The following is a 25,048-nucleotide window of genomic DNA, read 5'->3' as shown; positions in this document are numbered from 1 at the left end:
TTGTGTGTATGTATGTATGTATCTGAGTGTATGAATATGGGTGAACACACACATTCATATACACAAAAACACACACACACACACACACACACAGTGTAATCTCTAAGGAATGTTCACGCCCTGCTCTTTAGATCAACAGGACTCTAATTAAACTGTCAGTGTTTGATATCAGAACTGAAGAAGAGTTTGATTCAGTTCTGAAGGAGATCCGACTGCAGAACACCAGTAGCACATTCAGTATATATGTTTAATCATTTAAAAACCTTTCTTTATAAATATGTCTGTATATATTTGTGCTTAAATTAACATTTTAATTATTATTATTTGAACTACTGTTAATTTTTTTAATTTAATAGAAATGTAGACATTTAGAGCTTTTATTTTGTTTAAAATAATATTTTTTAACACATTACTAATATTTTAATTTCAGAAAGTTCAACTTTTTCGTGGAATAATTCAGATTTTTGATCAAAACAAAAGAAATCATTTGTAGTTTTGACCTGCTGAATTGTAGATTTTCTGTTTTTTTCTGTTGTGAGTATTAATAAATAATTATGTTGTATATATTATTAATATTAATTATGTTGTGTGCATTATTTATAATTAATTATGTTGTGTTTATTATTAATAATTAATTATTTTGTGTGTATTATTAATGATTAATTATTTTGTGTTCATTATTTATAATTAATTAGGTTGTGTGCATTATTAATAATTAATTATTTTGTGTGTATTATTATTGATTAATTATGTTGTGTTCATTATTAATAATTATGTTGTGTGTATTAAAAATAATGAATTATGTTGTATTAATAATGAAGAATTATTACTGATGTTTGCTGTAGAATACAGAGGATCAGTGATGTGGACGGACTCACCAAACTCGATGTTCTGGACTTACATAATAATCAGGTGCACATTTTATAAATACAATAATCCATCAGTTATATTATTACTAATATTATTATTATTATTTTTTTTATTTTTTAATTATTATTGTTGTTCTTTTTGTTGTTGTTATTGCTGTTATCCTTATAATAATAATAATAATAATAATTATTATTATTATTATTATTATTATTATTACTGTTGTTGTTGCTGTTCACTTTATTATTATTATTATTGTTGTTGTTGTTGCTGTTATTATTATTATTATTACTATTTTTATTATTATTGTTATTATTATTATTATTATTATTATCAATATTATTATTAATAATAATATTGTTGTTATTATTTTTATATTATTAATATTATTATTATCATTATCATCAATATTATTACTATCATTATTATTATTATTATTATTGTTATTGTTGTTGTTGTTATTAGGCACTGAGAGCTGCTGCTGTTTTAATAATCTATAAATCCCATTGAACGTATCACATTATTCCTCTCCACCATTAAAGTCAGCATGATTTTTTGAATGCATGTTGCTTATTATAAAAACATCATCAGGTTTTATTAGCTTTTGTCATTATTTAGTCATTAACCAACTTTTTAAAATAGTTTTTATTTTATTTTTTTAGGTATTCATTAACTATTACACACACACAATAGTAACACACAATATTACTATTATATTTTTGTGTGCACTTTTGTAGTAATTTTCTATGCTTTATTAATACTTTTAATGATTAGTTATTATTTAATTATGAGTTATTAGTAATATTTTCTTTAGTAATTCAACAGAATTTTGTAATCATTTTTTTTGTTGTTGTTGTAATTTATCAGGTTTTATTAGTAATAAAAAATTTTAGTAATTCACCAGGTTTTGTAAATAGTCTTTTTAATTATTAGTTATTAGTTAATTATTAGGTATTAGTTAATTTGTTCTGTAATTTTTTTAGTAGTTCATCAGGATTTTTTTACAGGTTTTTTGGTAGTAATTTTTTGTGATTTGTCGGGTTTATTAGTTATCAAAAAAGTTTTTTTTTTAAATTCCCCATTTTTTCCAGTAATTATCAGCAGATTTAAACATGTGCTGTGATTGCGGAGGCTGATGCTGATTGGTTGATCCTGCTGTGCAGAAGTAGCTCCGCCCCCTCACTCTTGTCAGTAGCACATCACAGAAGCCGATCATTTCCATCATCAGCCTGTCATTTATGGCTATTTTAATCACATTAAGTGCTAGTTTGGGCTGCTGGACGTTTATGTGGATGTTTATCGGTTTTTATAGCCATAGTGCTTTTGAAGTTGCTTTTTATTTCACTCTGAGCGGCCTTGAATGTCCCTAAACTAATTCAGTGCTTCATTTAGCTGCACATGTAGAATAAGGCAGAGCCCACATCATCCTAACAATTATCCACAACACCCTAGCAACCACATAGAAACATCTTAAAAACCATCCTCAAAACCTTAGCAACCACCTCAAAACATCTTAACCATCCTCAACACCCTAGCAACCACCTCAAACAAATTAACAACCATCCTCAACACCCTACCAACCACCTCAAAATATATTAACAACCATCTCCAACACCCTAACACCCAAGCAACCACCTTAAACAAATTAAAAAACCATCCACCCTAGCAACCATCTCAAAAGATATCAGCAACCATCCTCAACAGCCTACCAACCACCTCAAAACATATTAACAATCATCCTCAACACCCTACCAACCACCTCAAAATATATTAACAACCATCTCCAACACCCTAACACCATAGCAACCACCTTAAACAAATTAAAAACCATCCTAAACACCCTAGCAACCATCTCAAAAGATATCAGCAACCATATTCAACAGCCTACCAACCACCTCAAAACATATTAACAATCATCCTCAACACCCTAACACCCTAGCAACCACCTCAAACAAATTAACAACCATCCTCAACACCCTACCAACCACCTCAAAACATATTAACAACCATCCTCAACACCCTAACACCCTAGCAACCAACTCAAACAAATTAAAAACCATCCTCAACACCCTACCAACCACCTCAAAGCATAGTAACAACCATCCTCAACACCCAAACACCCTAGCAACAACCTCAAACAAGTTAACAACCATCGTCAACACCCTAACACCTTAGCAACCACCTCAAATCACCTTGACAACCATCTTCAACACCCTATAGCAACCATCTCAAAACATTAACAACCATCATCAATACCCTAACACCCTAGCAACCACCTCAAACACATTAACAACCATCCTCAACTCCCTAACAACAGCCTCAAAAGATATTAACAAACATCCTCAACACCCTAACAACAACCTCAAACATCTTAACAACCATCCTCAACACCCTAACAACCTCAAAACATTAACCGACCTCAACACTCTAACATGCTAGCAACCACCTCAAAACATATTGCACTTTGCAATGCCTATTGAGTTTACATCACACAACTCTCAAAAATATGTAGAGTACAAACATGATTTGTCATTAACAGCACAATATATCAGTTCCTAATGCAAATGATTAGTTTTTTAATTAATTAATGTTGTATTTGAGGTCAGTTTTCAGATGCGTTGCCGTGTCAGTGTTGGAGAATGTTCTGACTGTCTGTTTCTCCTCAGATCTGTCAGATTGAAAACATCTCCTGTTTGTCGAGGCTTCGCTTGCTGAATCTGTCTGGAAACCGAATCACTCGAGTGGAGAATCTGCAGGGCTTGAACTCTCTCACCGAACTCAACCTGCGGCACAACAGCATCACGTCTGTGGTGAGAAACACACACACACACACACACACACACACACACGCACACATGCACACATATGCAGACTGGAGTCAGTTTAACATAACTACAGTTGCTACAATGTTTCACTTTGATATACAGTTGCTAAGGTATCATTGGTGGTTGCTAAGGTGTTCTGATTGTTATCCTGTGACTCATGGTCACCTTTTCATAATGCAGCAGTTGAGAATGCTGCATCTGATCACTTAGCAAATAAGAGTAGCACAGTCATCCTGCTGTCTGCGATTAGTGACGTTTTTTCTGTTGTGTCTGTGATTGGTGGAGCCGCGTTGCACATCGGCTGGACGGTGACGTCATATTGTGTCTGGAACATTGCTGCTAAATATAGAAGCATTCAGAGAGGAGGATCAATGCACAGATCCAGACAGCAGTTACAGCACGTTTAAGGTGTTCAGACACCGACTGCAGACAAAAAGATCACAGAATATTCCATCATCAGGTTATTGACTGAACATCCTAGCACCTAGAAGCATCTTAACAACCATCCTCCGCTCCATTGCAACAACCTAGAAACATTTTAGCATTCACCTAAAAGCTTCAAAGCAACCATCCTTAACACCCTAGAATCCATCCTGAAACATTTTAGCAAACACTGTCAACACCCTGACAAAATGGAAACATTCTAGCAGTCACCAACAACACCCTAGCAACAACCTTGAAGCATCTTAGGATCATTTCAAGACCCTTGCAAACACCTTGAAATACTTTTACCTATTGTAGTAAATTCTTAGCAAACACACACAACACCCGCGCAAACATCACCAGTACCTGGAAACATTGCAGCAACCCTTCTCAAATCCTAGCATCTACAAACATTTTAGTAGCACTCATGCACCTAGACACATCTTACAACTACCTTCACACCCTAGCAACCACCTAGAAACACCTTAGTAGCATTCTCAAAACCATAGCAAACTCCTTAAAACATCTTAGTGTAGGCCAGGTAGTAAGTGTTGTGCAGGAAAACCTCACTCCTCTGACCTCTAAAGGTGCTCTAGTGGCAGATGCTAGAGGCCATGGTCTGTAGCCTCCTTGTTTAGAGCAACCTACTCTTATGCAGAAGGTTTACATTAGCAACCATCCTCAACAATTGTTGTCAAAATATTTTAAAAACCATCATCAGCACCCTAGAAACAACCTGGAAAAATCTTAATAATCATCCTCAACACCCTGGCAACCACCTCAAGCCATCTTAGCGACCAATCCTCAACATCCTAGCAACCACCTAAAACATCTTAGCAACTGTCTTCAACAGCTGTTGTACAAAGATCTTAGATACCATCACCAACAACCTAGCAACTACCTGGAAATGCCTGAACAACCATGCTCAACATCCTACCAACCATTTTAAAACATCTTAACAGCCATCATCAACACCCTAGCAATCGCCTCAAATAATTGTAACAGCCATCCACAACACCACATGCAAATGTCTTGACAATATCCTCAACACTCTAACAATCTCCTTTAATCAACTTAACAACCATCGTCAACACCCTAACAACAACCTCAAAACATTTTAACAACCATCGTCAACACCCTAACAACAACAACCTGAAAACATATTAACAACCATCGTCAACACCCTATCAACAACCTGAAAACATATTAATAACCATCGTCAACACCCTAACAACAACAACCTGAAAACATATTAACAACCATCGTCAACACCCTATCAACAACCTGAAAACATATTAATAACCATCGTCAACACCCTATCAACAACCTGAAAACATATTAACAACCATCGTCAACACCCTATCAACAACCTAAAAACATATTAACAACCATCGTCAACACCCTAACAACAACAACCTGAAAACATATTAACAACCATCGTCAACACCCTATCAACAACCTGAAAACATATTAATAACCATCGTCAACACCCTAACAACAACAACCTGAAAACATTTTAACAACCATCGTCAACACCCTATCAACAACCTGAAAACATATTTATAACCATCGTCAACACCCTAACAACAACAACCTGAAAACATATTAACAACCATCGTCAACACCCTATCAACAACCTGAAAACATATTAATAACCATCGTCAACACCCTAACAACAACAACCTGAAAACATATTAACAACCATCGTCAACACCCTATCAACAACCTGAAAACATATTAATAACCATCGTCAACACCCTATCAACAACCTGAAAACATATTAATAACCATCGTCAACACCCTAACAACAACAACCTGAAAACATATTAACAACCATCGTCAACACCCTATCAACAACCTGAAAACATATTAATAACCATCGTCAACACCCTATCAACAACAACCTGAAAACATATTAACAACCATCGTCAACACCCTATCAACAACCTGAAAACATATTAATAACCATCGTCAACACCCTATCAACAACCTGAAAACATATTAACAACCATCGTCAACACCCTATCAACAACCTGAAAACATATTAACAACCATCGTCAACACCCTATCAACAACCTAAAAACATATTAATAACCATCGTCAACACCCTAACAACAACAACCTGAAAACATATTAATAACCATCGTCAACACCCTATCAACAACCTGAAAACATATTAACAACCATCGTCAACACCCTATCAACAACCTAAAAACATATTAACAACCATCGTCAACACCCTATCAACAACCTAAAAACATATTAACAACCATCGTCAACACCCTATCAACAACAACCTGAAAACATATTAATAACCATCGTCAACACCCTATCAACAACCTGAAAACATATTAACAACCATCGTCAACACCCTATCAACAACAACCTGAAAACATATTAATAACCATCGTCAACACCCTATCAACAACCTGAAAACATATTAACAACCATCGTCAACACCCTATCAACAACAACCTGAAAACATATTAATAACCATCGTCAACACCCTATCAACAACCTGAAAACATATTAATAACCATCGTCAACACCCTATCAACAACCTAAAAACATATTAACAACCATCGTCAACACCCTAACAACAACCTGAAAACATATTAATAACCATCGTCAACACCCTATCAACAACCTGAAAACATATTAATAACCATCGTCAACACCCTATCAACAACCTGAAAACATATTAACAACCATCGTCAACACCCTATCAACAACAACCTGAAAACATATTAATAACCATCGTCAACACCCTATCAACAACCTGAAAACATATTAATAACCATCGTCAACACCCTATCAACAACCTAAAAACATATTAACAACCATCGTCAACACCCTAACAACAACCTGAAAACATATTAACAACCATCGTCAACACCCTATCAACAACAACCTGAAAACATATTAATAACCATCGTCAACACCCTATCAACAACCTGAAAACATATTAATAACCATCGTCAACACCCTAACAACAACAACCTGAAAACATATTAACAACCATCGTCAACACCCTATCAACAACAACCTGAAAACATATTAATAACCATCGTCAACACCCTATCAACAACCTGAAAACATATTAATAACCATCGTCAACACCCTATCAACAACCTAAAAACATATTAACAACCATCGTCAACACCCTAACAACAACCTGAAAACATATTAACAACCATCGTCAACACCCTATCAACAACAACCTGAAAACATATTAATAACCATCGTCAACACCCTATCAACAACCTGAAAACATATTAACAACCATCGTCAACACCCTATCAACAACCTAAAAACATATTAACAACCATCGTCAACACCCTAACAACAACCTGAAAACATATTAACAACCATCGTCAACACCCTATCAACAACCTAAAAACATATTAACAACCATCGTCAACACCCTAACAACAACCTGAAAACATATTAACAACCATCGTCAACACCCTATCAACAACCTGAAAACATATTAATAACCATCGTCAACACCCTAACAACAACAACCTGAAAACATATTAACAACCATCGTCAACACCCTATCAACAACCTGAAAACATATTAACAACCATCGTCAACACCCTATCCACAACCTGAAAACATATTAATAACCATCGTCAACACCCTATCAACAACCTAAAAACATATTAACAACCATCGTCAACACCCTAACAACAACAACCTGAAAACATATTAACAACCATCGTCAACACCCTATCAACAACCTGAAAACATATTAATAACCATCGTCAACACCCTAACAACAACAACCTGAAAACATTTTAACAACCATCGTCAACACCCTATCAACAACCTGAAAACATATTAATAACCATCGTCAACACCCTAACAACAACAACCTGAAAACATATTAACAACCATCGTCAACACCCTATCAACAACCTGAAAACATATTAATAACCATCGTCAACACCCTAACAACAACAACAACCTGAAAACATATTAACAACCATCGTCAACACCCTATCAACAACCTGAAAACATATTAATAACCATCGTCAACACCCTATCAACAACCTGAAAACATATTAATAACCATCGTCAACACCCTAACAACAACAACCTGAAAACATATTAACAACCATCGTCAACACCCTATCAACAACCTGAAAACATATTAATAACCATCGTCAACACCCTATCAACAACAACCTGAAAACATATTAACAACCATCGTCAACACCCTATCAACAACCTGAAAACATATTAATAACCATCGTCAACACCCTATCAACAACCTGAAAACATATTAACAACCATCGTCAACACCCTATCAACAACCTGAAAACATATTAACAACCATCGTCAACACCCTATCAACAACCTAAAAACATATTAATAACCATCGTCAACACCCTAACAACAACAACCTGAAAACATATTAATAACCATCGTCAACACCCTATCAACAACCTGAAAACATATTAACAACCATCGTCAACACCCTATCCACAACCTGAAAACATATTAATAACCATCGTCAACACCCTATCAACAACCTGAAAACATATTAATAACCATCGTCAACACCCTATCAACAACCTGAAAACATATTAACAACCATCGTCAACACCCTATCAACAACAACCTGAAAACATATTAATAACCATCGTCAACACCCTATCAACAACCTGAAAACATATTAATAACCATCGTCAACACCCTATCAACAACCTAAAAACATATTAACAACCATCGTCAACACCCTAACAACAACCTGAAAACATATTAACAACCATCGTCAACACCCTATCAACAACAACCTGAAAACATATTAATAACCATCGTCAACACCCTATCAACAACCTGAAAACATATTAACAACCATCGTCAACACCCTATCAACAACCTAAAAACATATTAACAACCATCGTCAACACCCTAACAACAACCTGAAAACATATTAACAACCATCGTCAACACCCTATCAACAACCTAAAAACATATTAACAACCATCGTCAACACCCTAACAACAACCTGAAAACATATTAACAACCATCGTCAACACCCTATCAACAACCTGAAAACATATTAATAACCATCGTCAACACCCTAACAACAACAACCTGAAAACATATTAACAACCATCGTCAACACCCTATCAACAACCTGAAAACATATTAACAACCATCGTCAACACCCTATCCACAACCTGAAAACATATTAATAACCATCGTCAACACCCTAAAAACAACCTCAAAACATTTTAACAACCATCTTCAACAACCTGAAAATGTATTAACAAACATCCTCAAGATCCTAACAACAACCTCAACATCTTAAATATCCTCAACACGCTAACAACAACCCCAATTCATCTTAACAACCATCCTCAACACTATAAAAACCATCTCCTAAGATTAAAACAATGCCCCAACACCCTAACAACAACCTCAATTCGTCATAGCAACCATCATCAACACCCTAACAACAACCTCAAACATATTAACAACCATCCTCAACACCCTAACAACAACCTCAACATCTTAACTATCCTCAACACCCTAACAACAACCCCGATTCATCTTAACACCATCGTCAACACCATCCCGACCATCTCATAACATTTTACCAACCACCCTCAACACCCTAACAACAACCTCAATTCATCTTAGCAACCAACCTCAACTCCCTAACAACAACAACCTCAAAACATCTTAAGAACTATGCTCAACACTATAACAATCCTCTAAAAACAATGTAACAACCATCCTCAACACCCTAGCAATCCCCTTAAATCTTAGCAACCATCCGTAACACCTCAATTCATCTTAGCAACCATCCATAACATGCTCCCAACCATCTTAAAACATCTTAGCAGTCATTGTCACCTTAGGAAACGCATGGAAATGTCTTAAAAACTATCCTCAACACCCAAACAATCACCACAAATCCTCTTAGCAACCATCCACAACACCCTAGCAACCACACATTGACTGTGTGTGAAAGCTGAAACCACTGCCTGTTTCTGCTGTCAAGCACTTCTTGTGTGTGCTGAACACACACTCACACACACACACACACACTCTCCCCTCCCCCGCAGCTCTTGCGCTGCCCCTCCCGCCGGCGTTGTGCGCGCGCATGTGTGTGTGAGTACGGGTGTATCAGTGTGCCGGTGTCTGTAGGATGCAGCATCATCTCTCCATCTTTTCTGCCTGTCTGTAGACGGATGTGGAGCATCTTCCTCGTCTGCAGCGCCTGTTTCTCAGCGCCAACAACATCAGCAGGTAACAGCAGCTTCAGCACCAGTGTGTGTGTGTGTGTGTGTGTGTGTGTGTGTGTGTGTGTGTGTGTTTAAGCTGTCTGAGGACACACTGTGCTCTAATACTGCAGCAGTGCACACACACACACAGAAGCATTTGAACTGTTGTGTGTCTTATTCTGTAACCGTGGGAACATGATTCAGTCGTCTGTTCCGCTGTTGTCATGGTGTGAGTGCTGCGGTTGCTAAGGGAGTGAGCGGATGCAGGAGTGGCTGCAGTCTGAAGTGTTGATGCGGTCTGACGGCATGTTTGTCCCTCAGTACTGCTGTGTCATCCTGCTGCATCCACTGCCCTGAGTGTGTGTGTGTGTGTCTCTGTGTGTGTGTGGGTGGGTGGGGTTAACTGAAGCTCATGGGTCACTCAATATCTGTGTTAAATTTAATTTAAAAGAGCTGATATGCAGAAATCCCCTTTATTTGGGGCTTACACCCAGTAGTGTGTGTGTCAGCAGTGTGTGAGTATCTCCAGCAGCCTCTAATGATGAACATGAGTGAATTGTGTTTATTATAATCAGACTTGATGAAGGAAACACTTTGATTGGCATTCTCCCTTTGTACGTGTCATCAGAGGGGGAAAAGCCCCACCCACTAGTGCATAAACAGCAGCCCTGAGTGAGAAGCAGCCGTCTGTCCATTAGCCATTAGAGCAGTGGTAGGAAATCTATGGCTTCTTGAGCCACATGTGACTCTTTGACCAAAAGTCTGTGGCTCTCCAGCTGTCTTCCTTCAATATTATATTATCATTTAAAAAACTATAACCATCACTAAAAATCTGTTGCCTATCGAAAACACAATTACAATCCCATCCTAAATTGTATACAGAACAATGAATAAGAGCTAGGACGTTTGGACCACTGTACGTTTGTGGCCACATGGATAAACCTGAATTGTGACCAATAAAGGGCAAACATCCTCCATTTCTATAGAAACTTAAATATAAAAAACATTCATGAGTGGTGATGAAAATAAAAATACTGTAAATTATTCTTTCTTCATTCGTGGACTTGCTCAACATGTGATGCTTCATGTTTGTTTATTTTTGGGATGAGCATGGACATAAATTAAGGTTTTGTTTAAACCTGTATTATGTATAGTAATATTACAAATAATTATATAGTATTAGTAGAAATACTATAACAATTTTTAGTAATTTATTTAATATAGCAAATGCATTTTGATATATATATATATATATATATATATTAGAGGTGTGAACCTACACTAGTCTCACGGTTCGGTTACGATTATCATGCCATCGATTCGGTTCAATTCGATATTTCGGTGCATCACGGTGCATTGACGGTGCTTTCCATACACAGTTTTATATTTTCTTCACAGCAGCATTTCTTGTATTAAAATGTATGAATATATTTATATTTATATACTATTTGTAATACAATTTTGTCATTTAATACAAACAGTCAGATTTATAAACTGTAACTTTAAACAAAACGAGCATTTAGCAAATAATATAAACAAATATAAATATCCAGCTCAATTTCTGATCCTTGTGTAGTTCTCTTACACCCCTTTGATTGGTCACACCCTCAAAAAAAAACAAAACGGTTGCGATTGGCTCTTGCGCGTTGCGCTCTTCACAGATGAGTGATGCTGATAAGCGGCAGGCGGCAGCGGCGATCTCACAGCTGATGTATGATAGACACGGTGGAGAAAACTCTGCAGACACGCGCTCGTTTCTGGATGCAAAAGTAACGCTGTAAAACAGCCGAGAAGAGAAGAAAAGCCACGCCAGCAGGTCAAATGGGCCACTGTGTGTGAGTGAGAAAGAGAGAGAGAGAGAGAGAGAGAGAGAAATGGAGTATGCTACTTTCATTCTCTCGATCTCAGTGAAATAGGGGCTATTGTTGTATATACCAGTAAAAGACTGATCCAGCAAACACACACAGTGAAATTGTGCAGTTTATGAGTTTTAAGTAGTTAAAGCGTTGTAAATACTCGCGATCGCCTCCCTCGCGACAGAGCGCATATGAGGTAAATGACGTCAGTAATAACCGGTTATGATTATTACTGAACCGATACCGAATTGTACGCGTCTGCATCGCAGTGCACCGGAAAAACGATTATTTTTGACACCCCTAATATATATATATATATATATATAGCTCTTTACAAAAATGCATTTGCTAAAAAAATCAGAATTTTTAGATTTAGCTTATTCAACTTTACTGTCATGACACATGTAATAGTACAAGGCAAAGAAGTGCAGTTTAGGTCCAACCAGCAGTGCAATAGCAGCAAGTGCAGGATACAGGTCTCAGTTATAGAAAGACTATGGTGATATTTACAGATGGATGTACTATCAACATTATAGACGGGTTGGGTTAGCTATAAACATAAATTTACAATAAATGAATATATGTACAGGTTGCTGTAGTCTCAGCGGCGGAGGCTGGAAGCTGGGCCTCAGCGAAGACTCGTCCCAGCTTCCAGCCTCCGCTGCTGAGACTGCAGCTCTGCACAAGACGTTTGGCCAGCGGAGAAATTTAAATGGTGGTGCCCAACTGAGTCTGGTTTCTCTCAAAGGTTTTTTTTCTTCACTTTTGCCAATTTAAGAAGTTTTTTCCCCCTCTGCTGTCGCCACTGGCTTGCATGGTTTGGGATCGGTGGAGCTACGCATCGATGGATTTGATCTCCAGTGTTTAGACCCTCAGTAGTGATTATTAAACCACACTGAACTGAACTGAACTGAACTTAAACACTAAAATAAAACTGGATTACACTGTTCCAATTTACTAAGATCTTTTATGTGAAGCTTCTTTGACACAATCTACATAATAAAAGCGCTATACAAATAAAGGTAAATTGAATTTAATTGAATATTAATAATCAGGAGTGTGCAGATAGATAAACGTAATTACTGATATCCATGTGCAGTGTGTATGTACAGGTCAAATCAGTGAATCAGTGCAGTGAATATGTGCAATTATTAAATGTGTAAATGTTAAACAGTGCAGTGATCATGAGGAGTTTAAGTTAGTGGAGAGTGGGGGGTGTATTAAGGGGGCAAAAGAGTCAGTGAGGGGCAGAGGGAGACAGCTCTGGGGAGAAAGCTGTTCCTCAGTCTGCTGGTTTTAGTCCGGGGGAGCCTGAAGCGCCTCCCGGAAGGCAGGAGTGAAAACAGTCTGTGAGCAGGGTGAGAGGTGTCCTTCAGAATACTGATGTCCTCAATGGCTGGCGGTGTGGTCCCTGTGATGCGTTGGGCAGTTTTCACCACCCGCTGCAGTGCCTTACGCTCAGCAACAGAGCAGCTTCCATTCCAGACTGTGACACAGTTTGTCAGGATGCTCTCTATTGTGCAGTGGTAGAAGTTCACCAAGGCGGCTGATGAAAGCTGGTTCCTCTTAAATTGCCTTAAGAAGAATAGGCGCTGGTGAGCCTTCTTGACCAGGCTGGAGGTGTTGGTGGTCCAGGAAAGGTCCTAAGAGATGTTGGTTCCCATGAACTTGAAGGATGAGACAGGCTTATTTGGCTCTTTGCTGAAAAAAGGTTCCTGACCCCTGCATTAGAGTGTTTGAGCTGCTGAAGGTGATGTCAGCATAGACTAAGAGGATTATAGATGTGGAGTTCTAGATGAACAGCGACAGGAGCGACACAGACTGACAGAAGCATCAACACACACACACACTGAAGCACACATGCACACCTGACCAGCACTCACAACACACACACTGCTGCTTTACATCTGTTACTATAGTGAGTGACGCACAAGCGTCTGTAGCTCCGCCCTCTTCTGAACAGAGCACAATCTCATTTGCATTTAAAGCGACAGTAACCAAAACACCACAATTAGGGTCAGCTTGAAAGGGTCAGTTTAGAGAGCTGGAGAACATCATCTGTGTGCTGTTGTCAGCTCAAACTCACAAACACACATGAGAGACAGCAGAGACGCAGTTTACAGCTTGTTAAAAAAGGCAGAATAGGTCTCTTAATTCCTGAAGTTTTGGTTGGGGCTCTGGAAGCCTGCTAGCCTTCTTTCAATTTCTTCAGATTATTTTTACATCACAATTCCTGAAATACTTATTTTACACCACAATCTTGATTTGAAAATAAATTCTTGCAATTGTGAGTTTGCATCTTGTAATTCTCTCACAATTACAAAATCATTCTGAAAGCGTAGCCCTATATACCAGGGTGTAAAAGTCTTAAAAAGTATTAAAAAGTCTTAAATGCTATTTTACAAGGTATTTTGTATCAGTACGCTAAATTTTGCCTGAATTTAATCTTTAAATATTTGGGACGTTGTGCCGTTTTTTTGGAAATCGATAAATTCCTGCTAGATTTGGCATCACGCTGCTCTATTTATTGCAGTAATCAGGGAAACACTGTTATTTCTGTTGTTCTATAGCGCCACCTGCTGGATTAGCATTTTTATTTACTCAATAGATAATGTATTAGTTTCAATCAGTATTTATTAAATAAACTGCAAGATAAAATGTCGCCGATGGGGTCTTAAAATGTGTGGAAAGAGTCTTAAAAAAGCCCTTAAAAGGTATTGAATTTCATTCTCTGATTCCTGCATATACCTGTATTCATTTCTGGAGATGGTGAATTATGTAGTCAAAGCTTCGTATGGCTGCATTTCATCTTTTAAACGAGCTCTATGGGCCGCTATGATGCCGTTCCTTTTCATGCTGACTGCTTACGTCCGTATAGACGGCTTTTTCGCTGTTACCAATTTGTGTGGTAGTTTGACATGTACTGTACATCAGTAGATTTGAGACGCAGAGTAGAATTAATCATGATAACGGGATTCAAGTCTAGTGAAAAATGGCTCCAAAAACAGGCAAGACAAAAACAGAAGCCAAAGAATAAAATAAACAAGTACACAACAGGTGAGAATATGGTAAAATCTGAAAACGTGGTAAAAATCAGGCAGTCGTGAGGGCTTTTCTTTTCCTGGATTGCTTTTGAAAACACTGTCGGTTGGGTTTAGGGAAGGGGTGGGCGGGTCAGTCAGTCAGTCAGTCAGTCAGTCAGTCAGTCAGTCAGTCATCCCTCTGGTGGGTTTATGCGAGAACAGCAGGAGTGAAGACGCTCGAGAGAGAAATTTGAGATGTGAAAAACCATACACAGCGGCCTCTGGTGGATTTACCAAAACAAAAACTGCAAAAAAAAAAAAAAAACGTTGCTCCTGGGACATATTTCACACTCCCCAGTAATGTGTACAGGGGTACCTATCAATAATAAGCCTGTGTTGCACAATTCTTGTATTTTTGTTGCAAGATTGATATTACATCATGATGTCTGGTTATTCACATCTCACATCTTTAACTTTAGGTTCATTTTGTCTTTAATTTCTAGTTTTGACCAATTTAACAAAGGAACTCTGTAATGGTGTCTTTTTTTTCCAACCCAGGCTGAAACGAAAATGTATACGTTTCTGGAGGCTGCGAAATACATCCTAGGGGCTACTTTTTTTTTTTTTGCAGTTTTTGTTTTCGTGAATCCACGAGAGGCCAATGTCTGCGCCTTTTCTATCTTAAATTGCTCTCGCGAGTGCTGTTGAGCCTGGTGTTCTTGCGTAAACCCACTAGAGGCCGCTGTTGACTGACTGACCGACCAAACAATCGACTGACCCAGCCTCCTCCTTCCCTAAACCCATCCAATTTTAACGGTTGACTCTCCCACCCAATTTCCTGAACCCAATTTTCAACAGCAATCCAGTAAAAGAAAGCCCTCGCCTGATTTTTACCATGTTTTCAGATGTTACCACACTCTCACCCTGTTATTTACGTGTTTATTTTATTTTTTGGATTCTGATTTTGTCTTCACCGGACTTGAACCCAGTCGTTGTGGTCAACTCCTCTCTGCGTCTCAAGTCCGCCAACATACATGGCGAGCTAACTAGACAAATTAGTTGCAGCAGGGAAACTCGTCAGCTGGTCAGCACGAAAAGGTATGGCGTCACACCGCCCCGTAGGGTTCATTTAAAAAATGAAATGCAGCCATACGTACCTCTGTCTACATAACTCGCGGTGTCCAGAAACATATATAGGACTACGTTTTCAGAATAAGCCTGTGTTGTTATTTTTTGATGAAAATTCACTCTATTTGTTTTGTGATTCCCCTTTGTGAGTGTAGTGTGGATGCGCTGGCCTGTCTATGGGACTGTGGCTCTCTGTCTGAGCTGAGCCTCGATGGCAATCCTGTGTGTGTGGAGTCATGCTTCAGACAGAGCGTCCTGCGCTGCTGCTCCCCACACCTACAGCTGCTCGACATGAAGCGCATCACCGTGAGTCAAACGCACACACACACACCACTGCACTCATAGTAATGTGACCATGAGTCTGAAACACACTCCACACACACCACACTAAAAAATAATTGAAAAAATAAAAGCATGACGATGCATTTTGAGCATGTCATAATCTACATAAACAAATGTTTATCTTATTTTACAGCAGTTAATGCACAGCTGTTCTTATACATCTACACTCATTCATTTATAAATCATCGTGTTATATTAACTGAAGGCAGAGAGTGTGTGTGTGTGTGTGTGTGTGTGTGTGTGTGTGTGTGTGTGTGTGTGTGTGTGTGTTTGTGTGTGTGAGAGAGAGGATCTCAGTGGATTATCATCAGATGATATGTCTCCATCTCAGTTGTTTGTTTCCCAGAATGCACTGCAACAGTGTTGGAGACTAGTACCGACAAAGACAGGCTACACATACACATAAACACACACACTCACTTACTGACACACACACACGCACGTTTATTTGTTTTTGTGAATTGTGGACACACACACACACAAACTTCCTAACAGTGTCCTGCTGTTCTCCAGGAGGAGGAGAGACGCACAGCGAGTGTTTCAGCACGAAAGGAGGATGAGAAGAAGAAGGAGAGTCACAAACAGGCTGCACACAAGGTACAAACACGCACACACACACACACACACACTGAAACACATGCATTTTTCTGCAGTTTTGTGTAGGAGATCAAGGGGGATTTGTAATGTAAGCCTGATAACTCCTGCTTAGTTCTTTAAAACGCACACACTCTCTCTTTCTGTCACACACACACACTCATGCATAACACATTCACTCACACACACACTAAAACATACACACATGTAGTGAGCTCTGGGGTTCAGACATCTGGAAGGCGCAGATCAGAATCTTCAGCTCATCTGTGTCACATTCAAGTCTTTTATTAAAGCATTTATTCTCTCAGAGCGACTGGAGGTCAAACAGCAGAAAAGCAGACGCTGTTTCTCCACACTGTCACCCATCTGAGGGATTTTGAAAAATGTGACAAATTGATAAATGGCTGTGAATATGGTATAGGTTACAGAGAAATCAACAAACAAAGAACAACCCTAACAACAGGAACAACAATAACAACAGTAACAACAACAACAACCATAACAACAATAAACAACAACAACAGTAACAGTAAAAACAATAACAACAACAACCTTAAAAACAATAACAGTATCAACCATAACCACAATCACAACTATAACAGTAACAACAACCATAACAACAGTAACAACAACCATAGAAACAGTAACAACATCAATAACAACAGTAACAACAACCATAGCAACAGTAACAACAGCCATAGCAACAGTAACAACAGCCATACCACAACAACAACAACAACCATAACAACATTAACAGTAACAACCATAATCACAGTCACAACAATAACAGTAACAACAACAATAGCAACGGTAACAACAGGCTTAACCACAGTAACAATAACCATAGCAACAGTAACAAAAGCCATAACCACAGTAACAACACCAATAGCAACAGTAACAACAGCCATAGCAACAGTAACAACAGTAACAACAACCATACAGCAACAAAAGCCATAGCAACAGTAACAACAGCTGTAACAACAGTAACACCAACAATAATAACAACGACAACAACATTAACAACAACCAAAGCCACAGTAACAACAACCCTAGCAACAGTAACAACAGCTGTAACAACAATAACACCAGTAACAACAACCATAGCAACAGTAACAACAGCTGTAACAACAATAACACCAGTAACAACAACCATAGCAACAGTAACAACAGCCGTAACAACAGTAACACCAACAATAACAACAACAAAAGTAACAACAACCATAGCAACAGTAACAACAGCCGTAACAACAGTAACACCAACAATATCAACAACAATAACAAAAGTAACAACAACCATAGCAACAGTGACAAAAATAACAACAACAATAATAACATCCATAACCACAGTAACAACAACCAAAGGAACAGTCACAACAGCCGTAACAACAGTAACAACAACAACAACAGAAACAACAACCATAGCAACAGTAACAACAGCCGTAACAACAGTAAAACCAACAATAACAACAACAGAAACAAGAACCAAAGCCACAGTAACAACAGCCGTAACAACAGTAACACCAACAATATCACCAACAACAACAGAAACAACAACCATACAGTAGCAACAGCAACAACAGCTGTACCAACAGTAACACCAACAATATCAACAACAACAGAAACAACAACCATAGCAACAGTAACAACAGCCATAACAACAGTAACACCAACAACAACAGAAACAACAACCATACAGTAGCAACAGCCGTAACAACAGTAACACCAACATTAACAACAACAACAGAAACAACAACCAAAGCAACAGTAACAACAGCCGTAACAACAGTAACACCAACAATATCAACAACAACAACAACAGAAACAACAACCATACAGTAACAACAGTAACAACAGCCGTAACAACAGTAACACCAACAATAATAACAACAACAACAACAGAAACAACAACCATAGCAACAATTACAGCAACCATACCCACAGCGAAAGCAGCTATGCATGTATATGTCCATATATGTGTATACCTGTGTGTGTGTGTGTGTGTGTGTGTGTGTGTGTGTGTGTATACTGATGTTCTGGAGATGCTGTAGTATATAGAGTAAATGCAGATGTCTTATTCTGAATGTGCTTCTGTTGCAGGAAAGGCGTCGATTGGCCATTCAGAATGCAGCGCAGCAGTGGGAGGGGCTTAAAGCAAACCTCGAACTTCCTGCCCAGAACGACACTAAAGAAGAAGTCAGTCCAGACAACAGCCCCGCCCACAGCCCTGCACAGACCAATGGAAATGCTCAGGAGACGTCACCTGATGAGCCCAGGTCAGTGAGGGAGTGTGTGAGTGTGTGTGTGTGTGTATTTATGTATATATATTTATAGGGATGTATGTGTATATGTATGTGTGTGTGAGTACATTTGTGTGACTTTGTGTGTGTGCTAGTGTGTGTTTGTGTATATGTGTGTGTTTTTAGGATTACGTGTGTGTGTGTGTGTGTGTGTGTGTTTAAAAGTGTGTTTCTCTCTCTCAGACGTCTCAGTCCGCTCACTGTTTCTGCTGGAGGAAGTGACACACGTCTGCGATCCAACAGTCGACCCAACAGCCCCAGAGACCCCCGGTAAGAGACTACAGTGTGTGTGTGTGTGTGTGTGTGTGTGTGCATGTGTGTGCTTGTGTGTCACTATTCAGCCTGGTAAGCAGCAGTGTCTTGATGTACCTATAGTGATGCTGTGTTGTTGCCATGGTTACAGGTGATGGACAGTGCAGGCATGTTTACTTGTTTAATAATGAAATGTGTTTATTTGTTGAGCAAACAAAACATTAAGATTGCATTAAAATGAACTTGTATAATAAAATAATAATGGGAGGCACAGTGACTCAGTGATTAGCGCCATGGCCTCACAGCAAGAAGGTCTCTGGTTTAAGTCCGGCTGGGTCAGTTGGTGTTTCTGTGTGGAGTTTGCATGTTCTCCCCGTGTTGGTGTGGGTTTCCTCCGGGTGCTCCGGTTTCCCCCACAGTCCAAACACATGCGCTATAGGGGAACTGATCAACTAAACTGGCTTTAGTGTATGAGTGTGTGTGTGAATGAGTGTGTATGGGTGTTTCCCAGTGAAACATATGCTGGATAAGTTGGCGGTACATTCCGTTGTGGCGACCCCAGATTAATAAAATGACTAAGCCGAGAAGAAAATGAATAAAAGTTTTATACTATTTTAATTAATTAATTAAAAGTGTTTTTTTAGATAAATACCTTCATTTAAATTAAATGTTCATGATGTTATTTATTAGTTTTACTTGACTTTATTTATCAATTATTTCTAATCGTGTTTCTTTATTAACTCTGTTTTATTTATTTGTTTATTTGTTATTTGCTATTTTGCTTTAATTATTAGTGTTTTTATTCTGTAATTTATATATTATTCATACATTTTTCATTTATTATGTTTTCATGAATTTTTTATATTTTATTTTTAATAATTCTGTTTAATTTATTTTAAAATAATGTTAAATGTACATTTTGCAGCTGGAAGGGCATCAGCTGCATAAAACATATGCTGTATAAGTTGGCGGTTCATTCCACTGTGGTGAACCCAGATTAATGAAGGGACTAAGCCGAGAAGAAAATGAATGAATGAATGACTATTTTACTTTAAAAATTATTCAAAAATATTAATTAAAATAATAATAAAATAATGACTATTTTTAATTAAAAATGTTTTTTCTTATTTCAGAAATTATTTCTGTCTGAAGTTATTAGAAAATATATATTTAAAAAATCTCAAATATATTATTTATGATTAATTATATAAATTTTTCATTTTTTTTCATTAATTATTCTATATTTTATTTGTGTCTGATTAAATTTTAATTGATCGTTTGTTCATACATTATTATACGTTTTTTATTTTTTTTATTTTTTGTGTAATTTACTTTAAAATGATATACAATACACTTTCTCCTTTAATTATCCTTATTTTTATAAATATGTATGTACTAACCGTCATGCGTTTGGTTGTGTGAGGACTCCATTAATGTGCAGTTCAGACATGAAGAGCTCTGAGTGTTTTCTGTGGGCAGAGAATTACAGCGCCGAGTCTCATCAAGAGCTGTTCGTTAAAAACTCATTAATCCCCTGAGAATTAACCTCTCTAAATTAAATCTCTCCAAACCAAACCGCTCCAATTATAATTAACCAAACGGCTCTGGAAACACCAGTGCAGTCTGACACACTATTACATGATATATTTAATTTCCCAAAAACTGTCATGTGTTGTGAATCATCGTGTTTCAACATAACACACCTATAAAAGCGCACACAGCTGGACTGATATACATTTAACGTCTGACCACGGCTGCATTTATTACTTTATAAATGCAGTAAAAAATTGCTAAAATCTAATATAATATTACGATTTCAAACTGCTGTTTTCTGTGTGATTATATAATAAATATGAATTTATTTTTGTGATGCAAAACTGAATTTTCAGCATCACTAATACTGCTTTTAAAGTCACACAATCCTATTAATAAGTATGATTTAGTTATTTTGAATTGTAATCAGTGCTATAAATACAGTCATGTTGCTTAATATATGAAGAGCAGAGAGGATCTGGGCTATTTAGTTCCCCTAAATAACAATAAATCAGAGTTTTTTCTGAAATCTGTTCATAAAGCTGCTGAGATGAGAAATCTGAAGCTGAGGGTGAGGGCGGGGCTGAGCTCATAACAATAGTGATGTCATCAAGAGCTTATTAGCTATGCATACAGTGATTGGCTGATAGGGAGGGGGAGGGGTCTGACAGATTCATTAATTGTATTTTTTTTAGAAATAATAATAATAATAATTTAGAAATCTGTATTTATGTCTATCACATATATTTGTGCAATATTTATGAGGGTTTTTGTGTGTGTGTGTGTGTGTGTGTGTGTGTGTGTGTGTATGTGTGTTTCAATAAATGTAAACGTATATACTTGTGAGGGAATGTGTCAGCAATAAGGCGATCGCTTATTAAAAGCTCATTGTGGTTTAATGTTTTCTTTTTTCCTGGTGAAAAGGCTCATTTTAGGATAGTCTATAGGGCTTGTTCTCTACAATACTCTTTATATTTCACTGACGCAGCAGCTAGTTTTAGCTCTATAACACTTTGTGAAATGCTCTTAGATTAAACATTTAGCAGTGTTAAATGTAGGACTTACACACATTGTACAATCAGTAATCAGTCAGACAAATAATTGACCTGGGTTTCATTAATGTTTTAAATGATCACTGGATTTCCCAGTGATGGGTTGCAGCTGGAAGGGCATCCTCTGTGTAAAAACGTGCTGGATAAGTTGGTGGTTCATTCCGCTGTGGCGACCGTGGATTAATAAAGGGACTAAGCCGACAAGAAAATGAATGAATGAATGATTACTGGAAGTTCTTGCAGAATAAACATATAAATGTTGTCAATAAACTCCATCTAAATAACTTTCACTTTTAATCCTAGTCAAAGGCACCCCTTTAATATAACTTAAAACTGTCCAATAATAAGTAGAGCAAATATAAGTGGAGCAAACCATCACAAATAATAGGGGGGATCAATGTAAACATAAACTAAACATTCATTTGGCTTCAGCTTAGTCCCTTGTCTATCTTGGGTTGCTACAGCGGAATGAACCACCAACTATTCCAGGATATGTTTTACACAGCAGATGCCCTTCCAGCAACAACCCAGTAGTGGGAAACACACACACACACACATACAAACACTCATACAATTCAGTTGATCAGTTCCCCTATAGCGCAGATGTTTGGACTGTGGGGGAAACCGGAGCACCCGGAGGAAACCCACACCAATACGGGGAGAACATGCAAACTCCACACAGAAACACCAACTGACCCAGCCGGTACTCGAACCAGCGACCTTCTTGCTGTGAGGCCACAGTGCAACACCACTGAGCCAGCGTGCCGCCCTAAACTATACATATCAGTTTAATTAATAGATTATAATCTACACACATTTTTAAAGATGTCCTCCTAAATGGGCGAGTTGCTGTATGATCTTCTGGTGTTCAGATGGGAATATTGTGACGTGGATCTGAATCTGCAGCACAAATGTTTCTCTCAGAAGAGTCTGATCCGTCTGAACATGTTCACCGCCAGCCTCTAAATCATTCATAAATCTCTGTGTCGGAGGTGAAAACCACAGCTCAGATGGAGAGAACTAGACACGCTGATATTATTTTAATCTTACAGTATGTCAAGAAGAAAAAGATCATTATTTCTCTTCCCCCATTGTCAGATTAATGTGCTTGTTTTAAGGAAAATCTCTCTTCATTTTGACTCTTTATTTCTGAAAACAACACAATGTGTTTCGCTTGTCGAGAAAATGCATCTTAATTTAGGAATTTGTGGATATTTGGACTAGAAACAAGACAATTTTTAATTATTTCACAATTACTACACAAAATATTATGATTATTGCCATTAGTTAAAGAGGAAGTTCATTCAAAAATTTAAAAAGAAGATATTTTGAAGAATGTTGGGAACCTGTGACCATTGACTACTATACTAATATTGTGTTCAGGCTGCGGCACGGCAGTTCAGGAATGTTTTCAGTTGAGGACAAAAGAAGATAATTTGAAGAATGTTTGAAATGATATATAATTATACAAATATTTATTATTATTATTATTATTATTATTATTATTAATTTATTATTATTATTATTATTATTATTATTATAAATAGTTAAAGGGATAGTTCACTCAAAAATAAAAATTGACTCATTTACCTCAATGACTCATAACCTCAAGTGGTTCCATTTTACTGTTTCGTTGAACACAAAAGAAGATATTTTGAAGAATGTTGGGAACCAGTAACCATTGACTTTCATACTAATATTGGCGATGCAGTGGCGCAGTAGGTAGTGCTGTCGCCTCACAGCAAAAAGGTCTCTGGGTCGCTGGTTCGATCCTTGGCTCAGTTGGTGTTTCTGTGTGGAGTTTGCATGTTCTCCCTGCATTTGTGTGGGTTTCCCCAGTTTCCCCCACAGTCCAAACACATGCTGTACAGATGAATTGGGTAGGCTAAATTTTCCGTAGTGTGTTTGTGTGGATGTTTCCCAGAGATGGGTTGCAGCTGGAAGGGCATCCGCTGCCTAAAAACGTGCTGGATAAGTTGGCGGTTCACTCTGCTGTGGCGACCCCGGATTAATAAAGAGACTAAACTGACAAGAAAATAAATGAATGAATGAATGAAAACCGGTAACCATTGACTTTTTTTTACTAATATTGTGTTCAGGCTGCAGCACAGCAGTTCAGGAATGTTTTCTGTTGAGCACAAAAGAAGATATTCTGAAGAATGTTAGGAATTATATATTATAATACAAATATTATTATTGCCATTAGGTAAGGGGATAGTTCACCCAAAAATAAAAATTGACTCATTTACCTCAATGACTCATAACCTCAAGCGGTTCCACTTCACTTCTTTGTTGAATATAAAAGAAGATATTTTGAAGAATGTTGCAAACCGGTAACCATTAACTACCATACAAATATTGTGTTCAGGCTGCAGCATGGTGCTTCGGGCTCCAGTGATTAGAGTCTGTTCCTGTCTGTTTTTTTTTCTGTTGAACACAAAAGAAGATATTTTGAAGAATGTCGGAAACTGGTAACCATTAACTTCCATTCTAATGGTGTGTTCAGACTGCAGGACGGCAGCTCGGGCTCCAGTGTGCAGAGTCTGTCGCTGTCTGAGAGCCACGTGGCGGAGCTGGATGGGGACACATTGCGTCTGTTTGGCCCCGGGGCCCT

The 25,048-nt window shown here is 37.7% G+C and overlaps 1 protein-coding gene across 2 annotated transcripts in view; it reads left to right on the top strand.

Moving 5' to 3' along the window:
- The window catches only part of lrrc49 (leucine rich repeat containing 49), a 37,364-nt gene that overhangs the window by 5,684 nt on the left and 6,632 nt on the right, over nucleotides 1–25,048 (top strand). For both annotated transcript variants that reach the window (XM_087292875.1, XM_087292876.1), the window contains exons 6-13: nucleotides 846–912; nucleotides 3,534–3,677; nucleotides 10,321–10,382; nucleotides 16,520–16,670; nucleotides 17,220–17,303; nucleotides 19,398–19,573; nucleotides 19,781–19,867; nucleotides 24,941–25,048. The exon at nucleotides 24,941–25,048 is cut by the window's right edge and continues 130 nt beyond it. In XM_087292875.1, the coding sequence (XP_087149001.1) occupies nucleotides 846–912; nucleotides 3,534–3,677; nucleotides 10,321–10,382; nucleotides 16,520–16,670; nucleotides 17,220–17,303; nucleotides 19,398–19,573; nucleotides 19,781–19,867; nucleotides 24,941–25,048 (879 nt within the window). The remainder of the gene's footprint in view (nucleotides 1–845; nucleotides 913–3,533; nucleotides 3,678–10,320; nucleotides 10,383–16,519; nucleotides 16,671–17,219; nucleotides 17,304–19,397; nucleotides 19,574–19,780; nucleotides 19,868–24,940) is intronic.

The sequence above is a fragment of the Danio rerio genome, chromosome 18, assembly GCF_052040795.2.
Source record: "Danio rerio strain M-AB ecotype USA chromosome 18, GRCz13ab, whole genome shotgun sequence".
Classification (NCBI taxonomy): domain Eukaryota; kingdom Metazoa; phylum Chordata; class Actinopteri; order Cypriniformes; family Danionidae; genus Danio; species Danio rerio.
Note: the sequence above shows the minus strand (reverse complement) of the source record. Positions and strands in the feature narration are given on the sequence as shown.